The sequence below is a fragment of the Morchella importuna genome (genome assembly GCF_003444635.1).
Source record: "Morchella importuna strain M04M26 chromosome Unknown Morimp01GS024, whole genome shotgun sequence".
Classification (NCBI taxonomy): Eukaryota; Fungi; Ascomycota; class Pezizomycetes; order Pezizales; family Morchellaceae; genus Morchella; species Morchella importuna.
In genome coordinates this window covers 223,215-244,206 of record NW_025763421.1, presented here as the reverse complement: position 1 = coordinate 244,206, position 20,992 = coordinate 223,215, and the positions used below count along the sequence as shown (strand labels likewise).

General features: G+C 47.1%; 7 protein-coding genes across 7 annotated transcripts; 2 read left to right on the top strand and 5 right to left on the bottom strand.

Annotated features, from left to right (window-relative positions):
• Window positions 1-290: 290 nt before the first annotated feature.
• LAJ45_07494 (uncharacterized protein) lies at window positions 291-2,187 on the bottom strand (the record flags this gene model as incomplete). Its single annotated transcript, XM_046117051.1, has 2 exons — window positions 291-1,108; window positions 1,164-2,187. 2 exons carry the CDS (start codon window positions 2,185-2,187, stop codon window positions 291-293), a joined length of 1,842 nt encoding a protein of 613 aa, XP_045969696.1.
• Window positions 2,188-2,823: 636 nt separating this feature from the next.
• Window positions 2,824-5,468, bottom strand: LAJ45_07493 (uncharacterized protein; the record flags this gene model as incomplete). Its single annotated transcript, XM_046117050.1, has 7 exons — window positions 2,824-3,114; window positions 3,187-3,231; window positions 3,283-4,340; window positions 4,403-4,993; window positions 5,053-5,133; window positions 5,234-5,257; window positions 5,339-5,468. The coding sequence occupies 7 exons, from the start codon at window positions 5,466-5,468 to the stop codon at window positions 2,824-2,826; spliced, it is 2,220 nt and encodes a 739-aa protein (XP_045969695.1).
• A 267-nt stretch (window positions 5,469-5,735) lies between these two features.
• LAJ45_07492 (uncharacterized protein) lies at window positions 5,736-6,440 on the top strand (the record flags this gene model as incomplete). The annotated part of the gene is made up of 3 exons (XM_046117049.1): window positions 5,736-5,739; window positions 5,803-5,929; window positions 5,978-6,440. The coding sequence occupies 3 exons, from the start codon at window positions 5,736-5,738 to the stop codon at window positions 6,438-6,440; spliced, it is 594 nt and encodes a 197-aa protein (XP_045969694.1).
• Window positions 6,441-6,753: 313 nt separating this feature from the next.
• Window positions 6,754-7,887, bottom strand: LAJ45_07491 (uncharacterized protein; the record flags this gene model as incomplete). The annotated part of the gene is made up of 6 exons (XM_046117048.1): window positions 6,754-6,768; window positions 6,822-6,900; window positions 6,950-7,028; window positions 7,124-7,336; window positions 7,392-7,664; window positions 7,728-7,887. 6 exons carry the CDS (start codon window positions 7,885-7,887, stop codon window positions 6,754-6,756), a joined length of 819 nt encoding a protein of 272 aa, XP_045969693.1.
• Window positions 7,888-9,047: 1,160 nt separating this feature from the next.
• LAJ45_07490 (uncharacterized protein) lies at window positions 9,048-11,142 on the bottom strand (the record flags this gene model as incomplete). Its single annotated transcript, XM_046117047.1, has 6 exons — window positions 9,048-9,482; window positions 9,533-9,630; window positions 9,678-9,785; window positions 9,842-10,553; window positions 10,650-10,868; window positions 11,137-11,142. 6 exons carry the CDS (start codon window positions 11,140-11,142, stop codon window positions 9,048-9,050), a joined length of 1,578 nt encoding a protein of 525 aa, XP_045969692.1.
• A 2,476-nt stretch (window positions 11,143-13,618) lies between these two features.
• On the top strand, window positions 13,619-15,715 carry LAJ45_07489 (uncharacterized protein; the record flags this gene model as incomplete). The annotated part of the gene is made up of 7 exons (XM_046117046.1): window positions 13,619-13,658; window positions 13,721-13,806; window positions 13,887-14,007; window positions 14,087-14,200; window positions 14,267-14,512; window positions 14,583-15,332; window positions 15,390-15,715. 7 exons carry the CDS (start codon window positions 13,619-13,621, stop codon window positions 15,713-15,715), a joined length of 1,683 nt encoding a protein of 560 aa, XP_045969691.1.
• A 1,862-nt stretch (window positions 15,716-17,577) lies between these two features.
• LAJ45_07488 (uncharacterized protein) lies at window positions 17,578-18,402 on the bottom strand (the record flags this gene model as incomplete). Its single annotated transcript, XM_046117045.1, has 2 exons — window positions 17,578-18,081; window positions 18,172-18,402. The coding sequence occupies 2 exons, from the start codon at window positions 18,400-18,402 to the stop codon at window positions 17,578-17,580; spliced, it is 735 nt and encodes a 244-aa protein (XP_045969690.1).
• Window positions 18,403-20,992: the final 2,590 nt, after the last annotated feature.

Sequence of the window (20,992 nt, the reverse complement as noted above, 5' to 3'; positions counted from 1 at the left end):
AACTTTAAAAATTATCCCAATCCAATGTCTATATGGGATTTTTATATCCTATTATGCTACATAACTCATTGGTTTCATTTGCGGATGCATCCGCAACAGTTATTGGACACGCAAAGTACCCAGCGAGCGACTATTTGACATTACAGTGGAGTCTTATTAGTAGCACATCTTTTTACTTTTAATCAGGTGGATATGAGCGAGACTGTGCTCTATACAAGCATATTCTCGATAGCAGCACCCTATGTGACCTTTCCGGCCGTATACTACTAACTATGCCCCGCTATAACTCTTTAGTTCTCTGTGTAATCTTCATCTTCGTCATCGTCATACTCCCCCTCCTCGTTAATTCTCCTTCTCCTTCTCCGTTTCCTCCTAGTTTCCGGCCTTTCCACTAACACCTCTTCACCCTCCTCCTCCTCCTCGTCGTCCCCCTCATCTGTATCTTTGGAAACCCTTCTGGCAGTAGTCAATCTCCTTTTCCTTTTTACAGGAAGTTTTATATCCCCATCCCCCTCTTCCTCGTCCTCATCCTCTGCATCCTTGGGAACCCTTATGGTAGTAGTTAATCTCCTTCGCTTTTTTTCGGGAAGTCTTATGCCTCCATCCTCTTCCTCTTCCTCCTCTTCTCTTTTGATTTCGTTGTCTATCTCTACCTCTCTTTCCCAAGCCTCTTTGAGCGTTTCATAGAAATCAAGATTATAACCCACGCATTTGTATATTTGACACTCTAACAGCAACCTCCCTTGATCAATTAACACAAGGATATCCTCTGGAGAAGGCGGGGGGTCGTGTGGGCCTAGAAGCCCACGTTTCCTCAGGATGTTGATACCCCATTTCTTCCCCTTCTTCCCAGAAAACCCTTCAGACCACGATTTCTTCGCAACTTCTGGTACGTCGTCCCATTCCCCGGGAATGAATTTGCGCCTTGTGATTTCATATTCACCGCAGTAATCCCATTTATTGGCAGCCCGCCTACAAAACAAGGCATAACTGGAATAATTAAGGTCTACTGGACGATCGAGGTCTCTAGGGTCGGGTACGGTGGCATAGACTACGCCGTGGGCACCAGGCTCTGGAGGCATGTCTGGAGACCATTCGGCTCGTTCGCCTAGGGACAGTAAGCTCGGGACCTTTTCACATCAATAGCAAGCGCTCCAACTTACAGTAGTAAACTTTGATAGGGTATATCTGGGTCCTCTGTTTCGCTTCACTAATAACACACTCTACCATCTGCTCACCACCTCCAAGAACCTTTGATAAAAATCTACGCGTAAACTTGATAGTTGGCCAAGGCAGGTTTGGGATTTTGAGCTTAGGCCACATCTTGATCAGCTGTCTGGCATCAAACTTCCTGAATGGAGCGTCAGAGGCTGCAATCTGGTCGTTATCTTCTGTGGGCTTTACCCAGGGTCGAACTTTCTCGTAAATCTCGATCCCATCATCTGATGCTGGTGCTGATGCTGCGAGTTGAGAACCAGGCGGATAACTTTGTGATATTGAACTTAAAGCCCGTGTGCTTCGTCTCGAAGCCCGCGAAGCTGCCGACGGGCTCTTTGGCTCTGACCGTGAAGCTACCGGCGAGCTCCCTGGTTCCGACCGTGAAGCTGCCGGCGGGCTCATTGGCTCCAACCGTGCTACAGTGAACCTCGGAACACCATTCTCCGAATCGGAACTGAACTCCTCTTTGACTATTGAGTTCCGTACAGTCCGCGGAACTACCGGGGTGCCAGTACGATTATCAACATCAGCTCGAGATTCTAATACAGAACCCCGACCCACTTGAGTATCTGGAGCCCGAGCACTCAGGCTTTCCTTCTCAATCTCCTTCCTGCCATTTTTCTTGGCCTCTTTTTTACTCCCCTCCTTCACCTCTTTCTTGACCTCTACTTTAATTTTTTTTTTGACTGTCTTCTGAGCCTGAGGGTCCCCCTCCTTAAGAACCAAATTCAAAGCCGCATCCGTTTTATCGACCAAATCGGCTATTCGCTTCCGAGATCTCTTTAATCTCTTATTGACTTTCTCAAGCCGAGAGAGCAATTCTGAGCGCTCGTCTTCGTCTTTGCTTTCCTGTTTCCTTAGCTCATTGATCTCACGGTCAAGAGAGGGATCTATAAGGGGACGGTGAGGTGGTGACAATTCAGGCTTGCGGTCATCGTCTTCGCTGTCGCTGATTATAATTGGGGGCATTATGATTGATTTGGTCGGGCCGTGGATAGGTGTTAGAGTATTGATCGATTGCAGGCTTAAGTATGTAGTGGTTGGTTGGTTGGTTGATTGGTTGGCCCGTGCTCCATGTTCAGTTCTCATGTTTGAACATCATATATCACTCGCAATATCAACTCTTTGTATGGACATAGCGCGCTGTAGGTGATCAGAATCACACTGAGTTTTCTTTCTTTTCCAATGCAATGATTACTAGCGACCCCTTCCGACGGTTAATCTAAGACCGGCGATTTAACGGCTGTATATAGTATAACTAACTTTCGAAGGACAGGGGGGATCGATATTCCATTTGTTGGGCTATCATTTGTCGAAATCAATTCACCACTCCTATTTGGAACCTAATGCGCTAAAATCCCACTACTTCGTGCAAAAAGATAGAGTACATTGAGATAAACTCCCTTTCCATCACCCTCCCTACATTTTTGTCTTCATACAATTGTAGTCTAAATCAAACCCACAGTAAAAAAAACAAGGGAATCATTGATCCTTTTAACCCGGTCAAAACCCCAGACCCCCAACCCCCAACCCTATAAAATAGGATAGATAATCCAGAAAAAAAAACAGAACAAGAAAAGTCACATTTCCATGCAAATAAATAGTCTACACGACCCTTAGCTTTCGGTTCGCGCCCTTTGCTGCCTTGCCGCCTCGCTTGGCCTTCTTCTTGCCTGCGGCAAACGCGTTTGCCGCGGCATGGTCACGGCCAACATTATCCAAGTCTTTGACCTTGTAGATTCTTACAATCCAGTTTTCACTGGTGAAGGCTTCCTCAAGGACATTCAGTTCGGGCCCCTTTGCCGGAAGCTTAACGTTGCGAACACGGTCCTGAGCTTGGCCAGCGGGGAAAAGACGATCGTAGTTGTAGTATGACATCTTATAGAGAAGAGAGTTCTTCATGGTCTCAGTTGCGTGCTCGTCAACGCGATATTCACCGCGGGGGGTAAAGAATTCGGACTCCTTTACTTCATTTGGCCAGACACCTTCGGCGATACGGATCATCCAAAGGAACTTGTGTTATGTGTTAGACATGAAGAGATAATTCAAAGGAATAAAACATACCTTGTTGATATCATCGCCAGAGTACCCCAAAAGACCACCGAAGATAATGAGAACGTAGTCAACGTCATGTTGCCTTAAGATTGGATATGAAACCTCCTCGCGGGAGCTCATGGCTTTCCCAACCGTCGCAATATGTGTGTTATTCCAAGTATTATTGTCAACTAACGTAGTACGGTCTGCCATCCCGCCAATTTGATATCCGTAGTCCCACCATGACATGATCTTAGCATCATCGGGGGTGTTTTTCCTGAGCCAGTAGTATGCTTCACGGTAGTCATCAATAATGTGCTGCGATCCATCAGCCCCTCTTGAAGCCAACACAACGGAAGGTGAAGAGTAGGCGTTGGATGTGACCCATGTACAATGCAGGACAAAAATGAAGAGGTAAACAGTGAAAGCACCAACGACAACTAGCTTGGACCAGCTGGAGTAAATTCCGACCATTGTTCCCTTGGCCGAGTTGAGAAGATTAGTACGTTTCTTTTGCGCCTTAGGGACAGCGGTGGTAGAGGCTGAATCGGCAGCATCATCAACGACGGAAGCAGTCTCAAGAGCCTCTGGAATCTCAGGACTTCTGACAGTGAGATAAGAGTCTAATATGTTTGACAATGCAATGGCCGCAGAAACACAGACAACAGGTGTCAGGGTCAACATCAAACGAACCATAACGCCAGCGAAGTAACTAGCCATGATACCATAGATGATGACAAAGACGTGATGATCCTCGAGGGTGCTGAAAAGCATGTAAATACCGGCGGGGAACATCCAGATCAACATCTCAAGGTCAAAGAAGAATGAGGGCCATGCAGTAGGTTGATGTTCAGAGACAGAGGCAATGATAGGAATGTGGATTTTGGCGTATCCGGTATCCCAAAGGGAGTAAAAACGCCCAGACCATGGTGCAATTACACCAGAGAGAGTCAAAAGAACAAGAGCTCCCATTGATCCGAGAAAGGTGATGAGAATAAATGACTTCAAGAGAGTCTGGAATTGGCGAGAAGGAACATGTTCCCTGACGAATTCAACAAAGGCAACAATTTGGATAAGACCGAATACGCCTGTCGTAGGAAGAAAAGATTAGACACCAAACAATAACTTCGAGGTATGAGGGTATAGATACCAAGTGCGGACATGTGCTCTGAAGATCTAATGGGCAAGAACCCGACGAACGGAATCTGCATGCTTCCTAAGGTCCCTAGAGCGAACCAACTAGTGTACGCGACATAGAGCCTCGGCGAATACCTTCCCATGGCGATCAAGACCAGGGCATGAAGGGGGATCATATTGGTAATGAAAACATAACCACCCCAAGCAGCAACCATATAGAAGTAGAACAAGGCGCAAAGTGCACCCCAGTACGCGCTTCCAACCTTCAAGGCTTTAATCCAGAGGTAGAACGTAAACATCAACAAGAAAATGGCAATCGCCTCATTGTCGTAGGAACCAGCGACTGAACGGGAGATGTAACCGGGTGCAATGCCAATGAAAGCCGCGGCAAGAAGACCGGCAGACTCGTCCTTCATCTCCTTGGTGAATAGGTATGTCGCAAAAGCCGTCAGGCCTGAGAAAGCGGGAGCAAGAAGAACACAGATATTACGGATATCAATAGGGAAGGTCAAGAAGCGAAGTATGTGGTAAATAGCGCCCGAGGTGACCATGAGGCCTGGGTAGAGCGTACCACCAGTGACACGACCAAGAGGATGCCATGTTCCTAGACCACAATGTTAATCCACAATAGAACACTTTTATACATAAAAACAAACTACATACGATCATCGAACCAATCCCAGAAGTTGTAGAATCCGTTCTTGACGAGATATTTTGATGCGCGAAAGTTAAACCATGGGTCGACTAATTGTCGTCGTCAGCTCTTTGTTTCAATCAAAAGGACACCTAATTGTATCCTCAAGTATTTCTAATGGACTCAATTGTCGCGATATGGAAGACATACACTCGTGAATTATACTTTCAAACCCTGTGTCTCAATTAGCATTGTCCTATATCGAAAAATTATGTCCAGGTGTTCAAGAATTCTAAAACCGAGGAGAAAGCTTACGAATAACAGAAAACAGACGACTCGACACAGCAGCGCCAGCAATGGTAAAGAGAATAACGACTTTTAGAAGTTGACGGATGTTTCTTGTTGACTCGTCCTTAAGAACACTTGGGGCTCCAGTGGACGACATTTTGAAGGTTGATTGCTCAAGTTGAGCAGCGCAGTATGAATTTGAAAGAGAGCTCCCTCACTTGGGGGGTCAAAACCTGAAGGTGTCTTCTCGGCAGCTAACCATTAGGTGTCTCTTTCGCGAATCCGGCACGTGTGCCAAGACAGCGCTAAGGAGTCAGCCTCAACTGCTCCCCCACCACTGAGCGCTATTTGGGATACACCCCGCCATATCAACATAAACTCATCTCAAAATTCGCCCGAAAGCACATCACGTCTGTGGTTAACGATGGGTGCACAGCTGAACCTCGAGCATTTGTCTACCCTGGTTACTGATCAAAATCTCTCACCAGCAGCTCTGGTAGATCTCCTCGCAGACTTGGAAGCTACAGCTAGTAGCTGCCCACTCAACTCCTCAAGCAGCGAGCTTATCTCAAACTACTATAGCGCCTACTTCTTCTCACTGTTTCTTTGTGACGACCTGTAAGATTTTATCACTCCGCTTCTCAATCTTATACTAATGATATACAGTAACGAAGCTCGTTTCCTTTCAAAGCGGATCCCACTTGGTTTCCTCCAGTCGGACCCTCTCCTCATAAGCACTTACACCCTCCTTCGAGCACTCTATACGCGCTCATACCAAAGTATCTACACAACCCTCTCATCAGCCCCCTGGTCGAGCATTCTTACACCTCTGGTTTCTCGATTCGAAAAGTACTTTCGTCGTAGGACCTTCATTCTCTTGTCGAGGGCATACACGACCATCTCGCTCAAATCTACAGCTATCTTTTTAGGCTTAGAAGGAACAGATGAGAAGGAGAGCTCAATAATCGCAATGGTAGTCGCTGAGGGATGGGGGCGTGATGAAGCGACTGGTATGCTAAAACCTGTGCCAATTGATGATGACGACGACCTGAGGGATCCGGATGTCAATGCAAAGGACGGTGGGATTGCGAGATTAACCGGGCTGGTCACGCATTTGACAGAGGTTTGATAGACCTAAAGACACTTGGGAAGCTAAGATGTTAGGTGTTGATGGGCAATGATTCGAGGGTTTCCAAAAAAAATATTTTTTTTTGTTGCATTGTTTTCTTATATTCTCACTAGTCCTGGTCTCCATCTTTCTTTCTACACAGATATAAAAACCGATAGAGAACTAAAGAATTCTGTCTGTAAAGCGAGGCCAGACAAACCTACTATCTAAGCATGACACTGGTCAGGTCCATACATGTGATCACCTTGATACATATATTGCTGGAATTTTCCCAAAAATAAATAAACATTGACGCTAAGACATAAACTAACATTTACAAATAGACAACCTAAATTCATGCGGTTAGTGCTTGATCTCTGACAGCCTGAGTATACAACTCACCATAGGACTCCAGATTACAATGATTTTACCCCTCGCATAGTTGTACATGTATGTGATCCCATTTGTCTTCCAGCTCGTACTGAGCCGTGGAGTACGCAAAAACATCCAGCGCGAAAGTTAAAACAAACAAAAACAACGAGGCGAAGAAGCCCTGGGTATCACTAAATATAATGCTAGTACCTTGCGAGACCTCGGATGCAAGATCATCTTGACCGATTGGAAACCCCGTTAGAACCGTAATAAAAGAGTTTATTGGAAACGAAATTAGCGGTAAGGGGAATTCGGGCTTGCGTTCTACTAACCGTTAAACCCTCCGGGGACTTCATAGTTCTCCTTAGTCTTGGGACTCGTCTTGCTGAACGATATTCCAGCGGCGCCAGAGGATCCTGTTTTGAAGGGAGAGGAGGCGCCAAACGTATTCTCGGGAGTTAATACGTCGAACGGTGTTCGCTTTGGCCGCGGGGGAGTGGAAGGTTGCGCTGCAGGACTATGAATGGTTCGGCTGGGAGATGCAACTACGGGTAATAACATTAGCTTAAGCTGGGTGAATGTTTGCTTGTGTGAGCATACCGGTACCGGGCTTGCTTGGAGATGCAGTTGAGATCGCATCTAGCATCACAATATCCTCGTTGCCGGCAGGCATTTCTACTTCCGCCGTCTTCTCTTCGCTCTCCAAGGCTATGTCTTCCATACTAGTATCACCAGCATCTAATACGGCTGTTTTCCCGGGTGATGATCGAACCTTAATTTCAGTCGTGTCTTCTCCCCGTAGGACGATGGCATCCCGAATGGTGATTCTGGGGCTAGCTTTGGGAGAAGCTTTGGGGGAAGCTTTGGGGGAAGCTTAGAACCAATATGTTCGTTAGTCTAGCCCAAGAAAATCCCATACGAAACAAAACAACAGACATTTAATCTCAATAGACACCAGCGATACGCTCCCGACCTTCCCGATCTCATCCTCCTCGTCCGAAGACTCGTAAAACAACACGGCGCCGGGCTCAGAAAGCTTCGAATATGGATGGTAAACTTCGCGCTGGCAGCCGTAGCCCTCCGTCGTTTTGGTCATTGTGAGCGACATCGGAGGGAGGGGGTGCGTAGGCGTGGGGTGCGGCTCGTTTGAGTATGTAGAATGCAGGTGGATATGTAGGTGTTGGACGGGACTTTGATGCGAGGGCTGGCTGGCTGGCCGGAGATCTAGGTACCTATTCTATTTGATCTGCCGACGACGCTCGCGCCTTCCGAAATATTACTATACTTTTTCGGCTCCCTTCTATTTACTCTACTTCTCACTCGCTTTTAATTTCCCGTTATTTTCTTGCCAACGAAGGTAGATTTGGGCGAAGAGGAGCCGGGGGGAGAGGGGGAGAAGAGGTGAGGGAGGAGAAGGAGGGGAAGATGTTGCGGTGGAGAGTACCTTCCACCATCACCAAGGAGCGCATGTCAGATATAGATGTCCCAGGTGGTCAGAGAGATCAGGGTGCGCAGTTGCTCGCACATTGTAGAAAGGCGAGATCCGGTGGATAATTGCCAAGAAGTGTAGCGAGGTTGAGGCTTGAAAGCTTGTTTAAATTCCCGCTTCGATAATTCTGTGCTATCGGGGTCCTCCGTTATGTAAGTCACGGGGGCTGCGGTATCTCGTAGAGTAAAGGGCGGAGGACGCCCCGCAGTGGTGGACCCTGCTTTGGGAGTTGGTCGTTTATTTATATTCTTACCTATTGGCCCACTTTCTTCGTTTCCGGCTTTTTTTTTCTTTCTCTTTCTACACTTTAGTTCAGCCAACCCACTTCTGCGCGTTTTCACGCACTTCTTGGAGGTATTGAGTGGAAAGATGCCGGATCAGGCCTGGTGCTGCAAGTTGCCACAGCCAATTTATTTTCACTTTTTGCTGTACCCATCCTAGAGGATAAGCCAGCACCCACGAAAGATATAAAGTCACGAGCCAAACTGACCAGAGCCAGATATATACAGAATATCTCAAATTCATCTTCTCAGTGCATCAATTCCGTTACATACATACTGGTGCAAATTCGATGCGAGAAGAAGAAAACGAACGAACCCTCCATTGATATCTTGAAACAACAAAGAAAAAAAGAAAAACTTTGATCTCATGGCATCATCATCGGCAACATAACTCTATACCTACCTAAAGCTTCACGATTTGGAACAGCGATTAAGGAAACCCAGTTACCAGCACTCCGACCTCTCAAGATAAACCCGCGCATATGTTTATTTTTTCCCTGGGTAAGCCCCAGAAGACCCGTATCCAGGCCCTCCAGGTCCTTGGGTAGGGTTGTACTGTGCCGGGGGTGCCTGGCCAGTGTACGGTCCCGGTTGGGAGTAACCACCCGGTTGTTGCCCATACGGAAGAGGTGCACTCTGTGATCCGTATCCAGCCTGGAGACCAGGTGGGTGTTGATGACCAGAAGGCGGTTGCCCATATGGTGATTGTGGTGGTGCTCCATACGGCTGAGGCGGCGCACCGTGCTGCGGCCCGCCATGCGGCGGTGCACCATACTGCCCTTGCTGCGGGCCACCGTACTGCTGATGTGGGGGTGCACCATATTGAGAGGGAGGAGGAGCACCATGAGAGCCGCCGTACGGGGATGCCTGTCCACCAGGCCCTTGTGTCGGCGCCTTGGAATCCTCGTCCTTGTTGTCGTACTGAGTAGAGGTTAGTAAAGGGTTATGGTTGGTAAGGCGTAGAAGCTTACTGTGCTATCAATACTTCCAAGAAGAAGCTTGGTATACCAGTGGTGCTTAGTAAGTGTGAGCCCCTTTGACTTCCACTCAGCAGATTCCATCTCAAAGTCTAGAAGTATTAGCACTACAATCAAGAGAGCGTAGGGAAATGCATACTTGATGTGCAGTCAATCAATCGACCAATTGCCTTGTCCTTATCGAGCGAGGCTAAGAAATCCTGGGCACCCTTATCATTTCCAACTTGGGCAATTTGGAATGAGACAACTTCGCGCACAGATTAGCCCATTTTATCATACGAATGGTACTTGACTTATATTTACCTCCTCTACCCTGGAAATGATCTGACACCCTCTGGATATGTGACTGGAATTCTCCGTGCACATTGTCGGTTGGCCGACCATCAGTAATAATGATTATCAAGATTGGCTTCCGGAGCGTGCCAGCGCTATCTGCAGCATAAACCAATGGATCCAAGATCTTGTTCTTCAGCGAGGTTGCCAATGGGGTGACGTCCTCAAATTTGGCGGTATTAACAATATCTATAGCCTGCTTCTCGGTTCTGATGTTGTCACCCTTGATATCCTGGTTCATGAACCTGACCGAAAATCCATCCGTATCGAACAGGCCAGTTGCGAACGCAACATTTCCAAGGATGAACTTCAACTCATCGATGAGTCCATCTCCGAAGCGCATGGAACCACTGTCGTCCAGAAGGAACACAACGTCGAAGAGGGCAAGCTTCACGAAGTCAAATCCGACCTCCTGCGGGACGCCCCAGTGAGCGCACAGCGTGTTGACAGGGTCTTTACCCGCAATGTCCTGTGCGATCTGGAAGAGTCTGGAATCAGGGTACATATGCTCGATTTTCTTGTCTTTCACGCACTCCTTCAAGATACTCATCAAGACTTTAGCGTCTGGCGGGGGGCCACCAGATGTTGGAGGCGCTCCCCCGTAGGACTGAGGAGCGCCGTATTGCTGCTGTGGAGCTCCATATGGGGGCGCGCTACCGCCACCATAGGGAGGTTGCTGGCCCTGTGGTTGATAACCATAATAAGCGTTTTGCACTCCATAGTTACTCTGTTGGTACGGAGGTGGGCGATAGTTTTGGGGAGTAGACTGTGAGTTTACATATGCCTGATACTGTTGCTGCTGTGGAGGCTGGTATCCACCGTGAGGACCTCCGGGAGGTCCACCTTGCGGGGGGTAGCCACCGTATTGGCCTTGGCCTTGACCCTGCGGTGGCTGCTGCCCATAGGGTTGTCCCTGTGGAGCGCCATATGGCGCAGGCTGCCCACCGTAGGGTGCAGGTGGGGCGCCCCCGCCAGAAGCGGCGATCTTGCTTGCAAGCTGTGGATTGTAATAAGGGTTATACATCAGTCAACTAGTTCAGATATTTAAGTCTTTGTATATGTGTTTGTGCTTGGGAAGAGGGGGTTTTGGGTACAGAGTTTTGGGAAAACTGGTGGTTGCGACGCGGAAGGGATTTGGGGGGTGGGGGGTGTAATGCGACAAAAGACAACCAAGGCGGATATCGGGTACACCTTATATCTGCGTCCAAGAAAGGGTGTGATGATGACGACAAAAGTCAAGAGAATAATTGCCACGATGTACTTACTCCCATGATTTAGTTATTAGATGACGGAAAGTCTCGACGTGTGATTCGAAGTTTGGGGCTTGTGAGAGCTACTAGCTAAAGTCCTTGTTACTGATGAGAGCGGCGGTGTATCAACTTTCAAAGATTAAACAGACTAGAAGAGTTGCTTTGACAGAATAGAGATGGGAAATTTAGTGGTGGGGAGAGCGGAATAAATAATGAACAAACGCTTATGGGGGCTGTACTCTATACTAACGGCGATGTCGACGTCAGCCTAGTCAGATCATGATCAACCTTGCCAGGTTTATTCGAGGAGGGTGGGGTGCACTCGCTCCCCTATGTAGAAGTACATGTAGTGACGGCGGATCCTATTGTTTGCAGTAAATTATGTATAAGTACACTTTGGCTTCCCAAAGTTAACTCTGCTATTGGCCTCAAATTCCTGACCGCCATCAGACAGTCCGCCTTCCTCGTAGACTTTTCTAAAATCCTTGCACTTTGATTGGTCGAAAGCTAGGAACCCTAACCTTGCATAGCAACCAGCCACCCAAAATCATACTGAGCAGCTGGAAATCCTAAAGTCTTAGGTTCCGGATCCCATGAATTGACCTGGATGAGGTAGCGAAGCCCCCATAATTGTAGAGAAAGCTTGAACCCCACCAAAAACCCCACCAAAAACTTCACCCTGACAACCAAAATCTCAAACGGAGTTTCGATGCCTCCATCACAGCCAAACGGGCCCTAATAATGCCTCACACCAACGGACAATCTGTAGGCAACCACAAGACAAGGAATAATGAATTTTATCTTTGAAGGAACACAGCCATTTCCGGGTCAATGACAATGGTCTAAAAGAAATCACCAGAAACAGCTGCACAGGCTAAACCTTTTCATTCGCAGACTAACAAGCTTCGCTATTATAAATCGTTTTTTAGTCTGGGCCAATGGCTGGAAGATATGTTGACGTTGACCGGCACTATACAATTCCATATATGTACCTGTAGTAAGTAAATTTAAATACCACTATTGAAGACTCCCAATGAGCACCTTCTTCTATCCCAATCAACCTTGTCAACCTTATGCTATACCGAAACGGACGTTTTCTACATACAGTAACGTATGTATGTAAGTAGATACCCTCATACCTACAGTTATAGTGATCATGACGGATTTCGGCAGATCTGCTTGAAAAAGCATGTAGAGTAGTCTAATACATGTACATGTATGTATGCACTCTAATGCAGGTTACCAATGGGTACGCGTGCTAGAAGCGCTAGTGATCGCTGGGGGGAGCAGCAACGGCGTGGCTGGGTAACCATGCTCAAATACCTATCACGGGTATTAGCAACCGTGGAAATGATATATCGGTGCACAACTCGATATGCCGGATTGACAAGATAAAGATATGTAAGTTCATACGATACGCATTCAAGATAGCAAATTGATTCTGCAGTAGGGAAAATAAAATTCACAAATGATCTCGTACGGGATTGAGGGTTGAGCTAGGCCACACCGGAGGTGTCACGCCCAGGACAGGTTGCAACGCCCGAAGTATATCACTTTCCCTACAACTACATGTAGTAGAATGGATACTTAAGAGCAGCAACATGAAATAAAAACTCATATACAATAAGATTAAAGAAGTCTACCCTGCGCTGCTAGTATGATATGGATTAAATTTCTCCAGAAAATATTTTTGGTGAAGGTAGGTAGATATTGAATTTCGCCCACCCAAAGTTGACTGTTGCCGACGCCGGTGTGTAACTTTCTAGCATTTCGAGCCACTGCTAGATCCGGATGTAATCTAATCTGTGTACCTAGATGTACACATGGTACTGTAGGTACATACTGTAGTTCTTGAACAAATCAATTGTATTCCACCACATCTGCACGTGCACCCACATGTTTCTGCGTTTTTCTTGGAAATTGAATCGCTGTCACCTGTGAGTGAAAATAGTATTGTCGCGCAACAGTCAGTTAAACGTGGCGCGCGGTTGTGCTGTTCTGTTTCTCGTGCACCTTGCTCGGTTACTAGTCTATCTTCTTCTCCCTCATTCACTCACTCACGGGGCTGCTGACTTGCCATTTCCAACCGATCGAAGGGCTCGAGCTGCTACGCAACACCTTCTTTCTCGCTATTACGCTCTCTCTCCTCTCTAGTACCTGTCTGTATCTCTATCCTTTCCCTCTTCTGCCACCGCCTCGACCAGTTCACACCCCCTCCCCGTTCCAGTTCGACTTTTTTTTTTTCCCTTAACCGCGTCCAATCCTTCTCTCCCATCACATCGGTCCCAGTCCTTCAGCCACGCGAGTCCTGACCAAAACTGATCACCGCTACCAGCACTACTACCACCCAACTCCCAACCCCCCATTCTACGTGTGTTGTTCTTGTGCCGTGACTCCTCAACCTCTGCGATATTTTCCGGATTTTCTTTCTTTCCTTAATCCTACAAAAATCTTTACAACCTTCTCTAGCCAAATAATACATACGTAATATAGCGTGATGGGGAACTGCGGCTCCTCCTGTTCTCCTTGCTGCAGAGGTACTTGGTTCCTTTTTCGATATTTTTCTTGCTCGTTATGACAGGGTACTGACGTGATACAGGCCGCACTCGCGATGGTCTATATGAGCCTGTTCTTCAGGAGAGCGAGAGAGAGGCAGTGTCGGACCTCCTGCAATACCTCGAAAATGTACGTCTTGTGCTTCTTTCCCTCACCAGAAGCTCCTGTGTGTGGCATTGACTTCGGTTGCTAACGTTTTTGCGATATAGCGTTCTGAAGTGGACTTCTTCGCTGGCGAACCCCTTCGAGCTTTGAGCACCCTTGTTTATTCGGATAATGTCGATCTTCAACGAAGTGCAAGCTTAACGTTTGCAGAGATCACGGAGAGAGGTGATATAAGCTCCAACTACCTATGTTTATAAAACCAGGGGGAGGAGTCTGTGTGCTGATGCTTGGTATCTTTGGTCAGACGTCCGAGAGGTGGATCGTGATACACTGGAACCGATACTCTTTCTTCTCCAGAGCACAGATATCGAGGTCCAACGTGCAGCTAGTGCAGCTCTAGGAAATCTTGCTGTCAATAGTATGTAGTCGAATCCGCTGCATGTTTCGCACGGGTTCATTTCTTGAAATGCTAACATCGAACTAGCTGAAAATAAGGTTGCTATCGTCCTCCTTGGCGGGCTTGCGCCTCTAATACGGCAAATGATGTCAACCAATGTTGAAGTGCAGTGCAACGCTGTTGGTTGCATTACAAATCTCGCGACACATGAAGATAATAAAGCAAAGATTGCAAGGTCAGGCGCATTAGGTCCATTGACTAGATTGGCAAAATCAAAAGATATGAGAGTACAGAGAAATGCTACGGGGGCTCTGCTCAACATGACGCATTCAGGTGCGTCAACAATAATAACAGACCCCTTGCATATGAATCTAGGCAGCGTGCTTACTCATTGTGCATTTAGACGATAACCGACAACAACTGGTCAACGCTGGAGCAATACCCGTTCTTGTCTCACTTTTGTCTTCACATGATGTTGACGTCCAGTACTACTGTACCACAGCTCTTAGCAATATTGCAGTTGACCAAGCAAACCGAAAAAAGCTTGCGCAAACGGAACCTAAGCTTGTCTTCTCTCTTGTTCATCTAATGGATTCATCAAGCCCGAAAGTCCAATGCCAGGCCGCATTAGCACTTAGAAACCTAGCATCTGACGAAAAGTATCAATTGGACATAGTCCGTGCAAAGGGCCTACCACCTCTACTCCGCCTTCTTCAATCGTCATTTCTACCGCTCATACTATCTGCCGTGGCTTGTATCCGGAATATTTCGATACACCCTCTGAACGAATCACCAATTATTGAAGCCGGCTTCCTCAAACCACTGATCGACTTGCTAGGGTCAACAGATAACGAGGAGATACAGTGTCATGCTATATCAACTCTACGAAACTTGGCCGCAAGTTCTGACAAGAACAAAGAGTTGGTATTAGAGGCTGGCGCTGTGCAAAAATGTAAACAGCTTGTTTTGGATGTTCCACTAAGCGTTCAATCGGAAATGACGGCAGCTATCGCTGTGCTGGCTTTGAGTGATGACCTAAAGTCACATCTTTTGAACTTAGGCGTATTTGATGTCCTCATTCCCTTGACAGCCTCAGAGAGTATTGAGGTTCAAGGGAATAGTGCGGCCGCGTTGGGAAACTTATCCTCGAAAGGTAAGGCGAATTTTTTTCTCCTCCATATCTATAATTATATGCTAACTTAACTATCAGTGGGTGATTACTCAATGTTCGTACAGGACTGGTTGGAGCCCGAGGGTGGTATTCATGGTTACCTAAAGAGGTTCCTTGCCAGTGGAGATCCAACATTTCAGCACATCGCCATTTGGACACTATTGCAATTACTAGAGGCTGACGATCCACGACTCAAGGATCTAATCAGTCAGTCGACGGAAATTGTCACTATGATCAAAAATATTGGTGAGAAAAACATCGATTCGGATGATGAGGGTGAAGACGGTGAAGGCGAGGTCGTGGCATTAGCAAGGCGATCTGCCGCCCTGCTAAACGGCAGTGGTAACTTCGGCAAAATCCAGTAAATGGATCATTTAGGACTCTAGTGGGATCTATCTCTTAATCATCTGAGATGTTCTTTGTTATTTTGTGTGATTCCATATTACGAGCAACCTGGACCTGGCTGGCACATATGGGTTTTACCCTGAATGTATTGGTTGTTTTTCTCTATCGCATTCATGCGTCCTCTCTTTTATTTTCCTGCGATTACTACGTCTTTGCGTTTCAACTTCTACACACAGCGGATTTTGTGCTGGGGGAGCAGTATTGAACAGGCTTATGAGCCATGAATTTCGTTTTTTTTTTTCATTGCTACTACGGTGTTATCAGGTATTGAGCGTGGGAATGTTCACAGACAAGAGCTAAATTGCAAATCGTTGAAAAAAGAAAAAAAATCCAAATGTATTTCTTTTTTATTGCACAAGTTGGAGCTGAAATTGGAACTGTTTCTCTTTTTTCTTTTTCTCTTTTCCCCCTCATTTTCAATTCCCTTTGCTGGGTGTATCGTGTCGAGCACGCGGAGCCTTCTCTTACGGCTGTCGCTGTAATTTCTATTCTAGGCCTTATTTTTTTTTATCTTGACCTACACTCTGGAAAGAAAGAAAATAACAGGACCTATTTTTTTATTAATTTCCTTTGTCATTTTTGTGCTATCAATCTTTTTGCTTCTGCTTTTTTTTGCTTTTTTGATGGAGAAAAAAATAGCCCTTTTTCTTTTTCCTCTATCTGTTTTACGTTTGCATGGCGGCTGTTGTATAAATCACGACGAGGATGATGATGAGGGCTGGGAATTGGATATACTGGATATAATGTGAGAATGATAAATTTACTATGCCTACAGTACATGTAGTTGTGCAGTGGAGTGGGTGCAGCCTTGGTGCTTCATTCAACTTGTTTTCAAATTTGTTCATATAATATTTATTGCAACCGCCATACATCCTGGGTTGCGTGGCCTAATGGTTAAGGCGCTGGTTTTCGGTTATGAATATCACCAGAGATTGGGGGTTCGAGTCCTCCCGCGATCGGGCAATTCTTATTACCTTTTGAAGATAGGTTAGCTGGCTTTGTTTGCTGCCTTTTTTTAGTTGCTACATACATGTATATCTTGGGTGTAGTGTTAGCGGTGTGGTAAGCGTAAACTACATAGGTAAAACCGTCTACATAGCTAAATCCTTATTCCGAAGAACCACACAACCGATAAATTCCTAAAGAACCCTAGAATTAATTTTTTAGCTATTTACCCCATCAATTGGAGCCTTATTGCATTGCCGGACCAGATTGACACCCATATGTACGTACTGTGGGCGGGGTTGTTTCCTTTGGGATACATCGAACCGCGCCTGCACGTTTAGATAGGACCGTCACATCGATGAGACTCTCGCTGTACAGGAACTTTCCTTTCTTTTCCTTTCTGCCTTCTTATTATGCCACCGCTTTATGATCTGATACATGCGTGGTTCTCAACGAGGAGGCTATGCAGCCTTTTTTTTTCTTTTCCAAAGCGAAGTGCTATCTCTCAATATGTTACTTCGTTAGTGCTCTTAAGCTTTGTGGCAGTGCATGCATGTGTTGTTTATTTAGGCGAGTGGGTCAGGGGGCTATGGTGAATCATTTATGCTCACTCGGTGGGTGGGGTTGGTGTAGCATGCAGTCATAGAATATCACTCGGTTCGATGATGGAGTGGTGGGTGAAACGGGCGAAGTGAGAGGGAACGGGCTGGAGGAGGGGTTGCACGCTGAGGATTAAGAGTATGGGTACATATATGCATCTAGATAAGGAACTCTAAATGAAGTTATTGATTGCCCCATCGGGGAACTCTTTATATTTATCATTTCTAGGGTACATATAGGTACCTAGGTACATATAACTGTTGAAAAGACAAAAACTCTAACCTTTTCTCTTTCTCACTCCCTGCTTACCCACTTTATCTTTCCCCGTAGTCACCACGCTGCCCTTCTTCCCCCCTAAGCCCATTATCGCACCTACCTCACTTATCCCCCTATCAACCACACCTTCCTTGATCTCCCAGCTCTTCACAACCTCTTTCACCTCACATCTCTTCTTCTCTTCACTTCGACTCTCTTCAATTCTCCTCACATACCCACCAAACACAACAACCTCTGCAATCGCAACAACCAGCGAACAAGTCATCGCGAGCGCCAGTCTTTCGGGTACATCCCAGCTATTGGCAACCATCCACACTGCCACGGACGTCGCCACGACGGATAGTAGGATGTTGGCGATAATGCTTAGGTGCGACTTCAGGTCATTGATCGTATACTCCCCGTCTTCGTCGTCGGCACTGGTGTGCGGCTGTCGAGTCAATGCCGCGTAGGCGCGAGCTTCCTCTTCGGCGCGCAGGCGCCCCATGAGCGCTGTGTATTCGGGAGTCTATGTGTGTCAGCATGGAAATGTGATGTGTTGTTTCTCCCTAGAAAGAAAAAGGAAAGTAAGACAAAACAGCGACGTGGCGTAACCTACAGGTACTGGTTTCGGCGGCTTTGGAAGTGTGTAGACTGAGCAGCCCTTTAGGAGGGCGCTGAACCTATAGGTGTCGACATTGTGGGCGCGTGTGAGGGCTCTCGAGATGCGGTGGATGGTGTGGTGGTCTATGGAGGGTGTGGTAGTGTTTATGGGATCTGTAGTGGTTGGGAGGCTGTTGTAGAGGCTTATGGCAGCCGTGAGGTGCGCGGGGAGCGTTATCTGGACCATGATGGGTTGGGTTTTTGGTGTTTTGGAGGGTTACGTTGCTGGAGACTGGGGTGATGATGTGGGCCGAGGTTCATACTGTGCATTATCATTACTAGAAATTTGTTGGTGTCACGTGGAGAATGCATAGCAAAAACATGTGAAGCGCAGCTTCTACATCAAGTACTCTAGCTCTGTAGATTATTCACATATCACAGCGATGGGAGTGTTTATGCAATACGCATACATGGATACATCCTTCTCTATAAGCAAGCGCTTCTTACTTAAACAATATAAATCCCTACTCCGTAATCGTAATCGGCGTGCAGTGGAATCTTAGTAAGGGCAGGAATAGTAGAAAGTAGCCAAAGTCCGTCACCACATCACTAACTCCTTGCAGCATGTTTCTTAATTAACAGATGCCAAGCCCCCACTACCGAAGGGCTCGGGGGAAAGCAGCCCAACCTTACTCCGATTCCTCTTGCAAGTGTAAAATAATCAACACCGTGCTCTAGGCGGATAGGCGAATCAACGTCCTTAGTTCCTCCGCGCGGCCACTCTAGAGCCACCGACGGTAGGTTGTCTCCCCGCACATCACGGGACCCCTCCGAGAGTAGCACCTTAAGCTAAAAGTGACTTTGTTACATGTATATAAAGGAAGAAGAAAGCTGAAAGAGAAGACGTGGTCGCTACTCTACCCCCTACCCACCTTCACTATCAGATCAGTTCTCATACCAATCACTACTGTCGATATCTACATTCAAATTACCCATCTAAATACCCTAATAATGGCTTCCCAAATGCCAATGTTCGTCGAAACACCTGTTGCCACGATCCCTCCTCTCCATAACCGCCTGCACAGCACCTTCTCCATGCTCAAAACATACCCACTGGAGTACCGTCTCGAGCAGCTAAACAAGCTCTATTGGGCTATCAAGGACAATGAGCAGCTCCTGGCCGATGCGCTGCATGCAGACTTCAGGAAGCCTTATCATGAAGTCTATCTGACAGAGATCAACTGGCTCGAGACGGTGGTACTCGGCATGATGAAGAATCTGAGGGAGTGGGCGAAGGATCAGCCGATCAAGGGTGTACCGATGACGACGAGTTTGTTTAATAAGCCTAAGATGAGGAGTGAGCCGTTGGGGGTCGTGTTGATTATTGGGTATGATTATATCTCTCTTAATGAGATTGCGAGGGCGGGAGTGGGGGCTTTTTTGGAGCATGGGTTGGATAGAACTCGAACAGAGGATGGGTCCTCTTTTCTCAATTGCTCGAGCTCCTGTCCGATCCATGCTGTTAGAAGCCTCTAATATTCTCGCGAGATCTCTGTCAAACCAGTCCTCAAAGCTCCCCAAGAACCAGAACTACTTTTTCCCGTCCTCCGATCATTACCACTTAACTATCTGTCAATGCTAATATCTACGTTTCAAAATACACATATACCACTTTCTTACATTATGGCCTGTTATATCCACACTAGTATAGAAGCTAATACAGATACGCATAGACCCTCAAACTTCCCAGCCCAGCTCGTTCTGCATCCTCTCATTGGAGCCATCGCCGGTGGCAACACTGCCGTCGTCAAGCCTAGCGAGCTTACCCCCAACACCTCTGCGGTTGTAACTCGCATTATCGAGGCCCTTGATCCTAGCGCATACGCCGTCGTCAACGGCGGTATTCCAGAGACCACGCAGCTACTTGACCTCAAGTGGGACAAGATCGTATACACTGGGAGTACCCGTGTTGGCCGCATTGTCGCCGCTGCGGCCGCAAAGAACCTTACTCCCGTGCTACTGGAGCTGTAAGCTGCCCCTCCCAGTCCCAGTAGATTAATGTAGAGCACTTGCCGGGATTTTTGTTGTGTCAAGCTCTACCTATCCTTCTCCATTGGGGCTAGCTTTACAGCGGCCTGAACTTTGGCCTCAATGGAGAGGAATAGGTAGAGCTCGACACAACAAAATTCCGGCAAGTATTTTAAAGCGCAGTAACTGATCTTTATATAGCGGAGGTCTCAACCCCGTATTCGTGACTGCCAGTGCCAACGCAGCCATTGCTGCCAAACGCACAGCCTGGGGCAAGCTCCACAACGCCGGACAGATCTGCATAGCGCCCAACTATGTCCTCGTGCATCCGTCGCAGGAGCAGGCGTTTGTTCAGGGCTTTATCCAGGCTCTCTCTACGTATCTTCCCAATGGCGCTAAGGGGACGCCAGACATGGCGAGTATTATTGATGGGCGCTCGTTTGAGCGCGTCAAAGGGCTGCTTCAGACTACCAAGGGGACCATCCTGTGCGGTGGGGGGGTAGACGAACGTACGAGGTTTATTGAGCCGACATTGGTCAAGGTGAATGATGTGGGGGATGCGCTGATGAATGAGGAGATCTTTGGGCCGGTACTGGCAATGTTGGTAGTCGATAATGTCGACGAGATGCTCAGTATCGCCAGAGGCGCTGGGGAGACGCCGCTGGCGATGTATGTTTTTTCATCAGAGAAAGAAGAGCAAGAGAAATGTAAGTGCCCAGCTTTAGTCAGAGTTTCTGAGTCGAGAGGGAGAGAGCTGACCCGTATTAGTAATGCGTGGCATGAAATCTGGCGGCGTTTCAATCAACGAG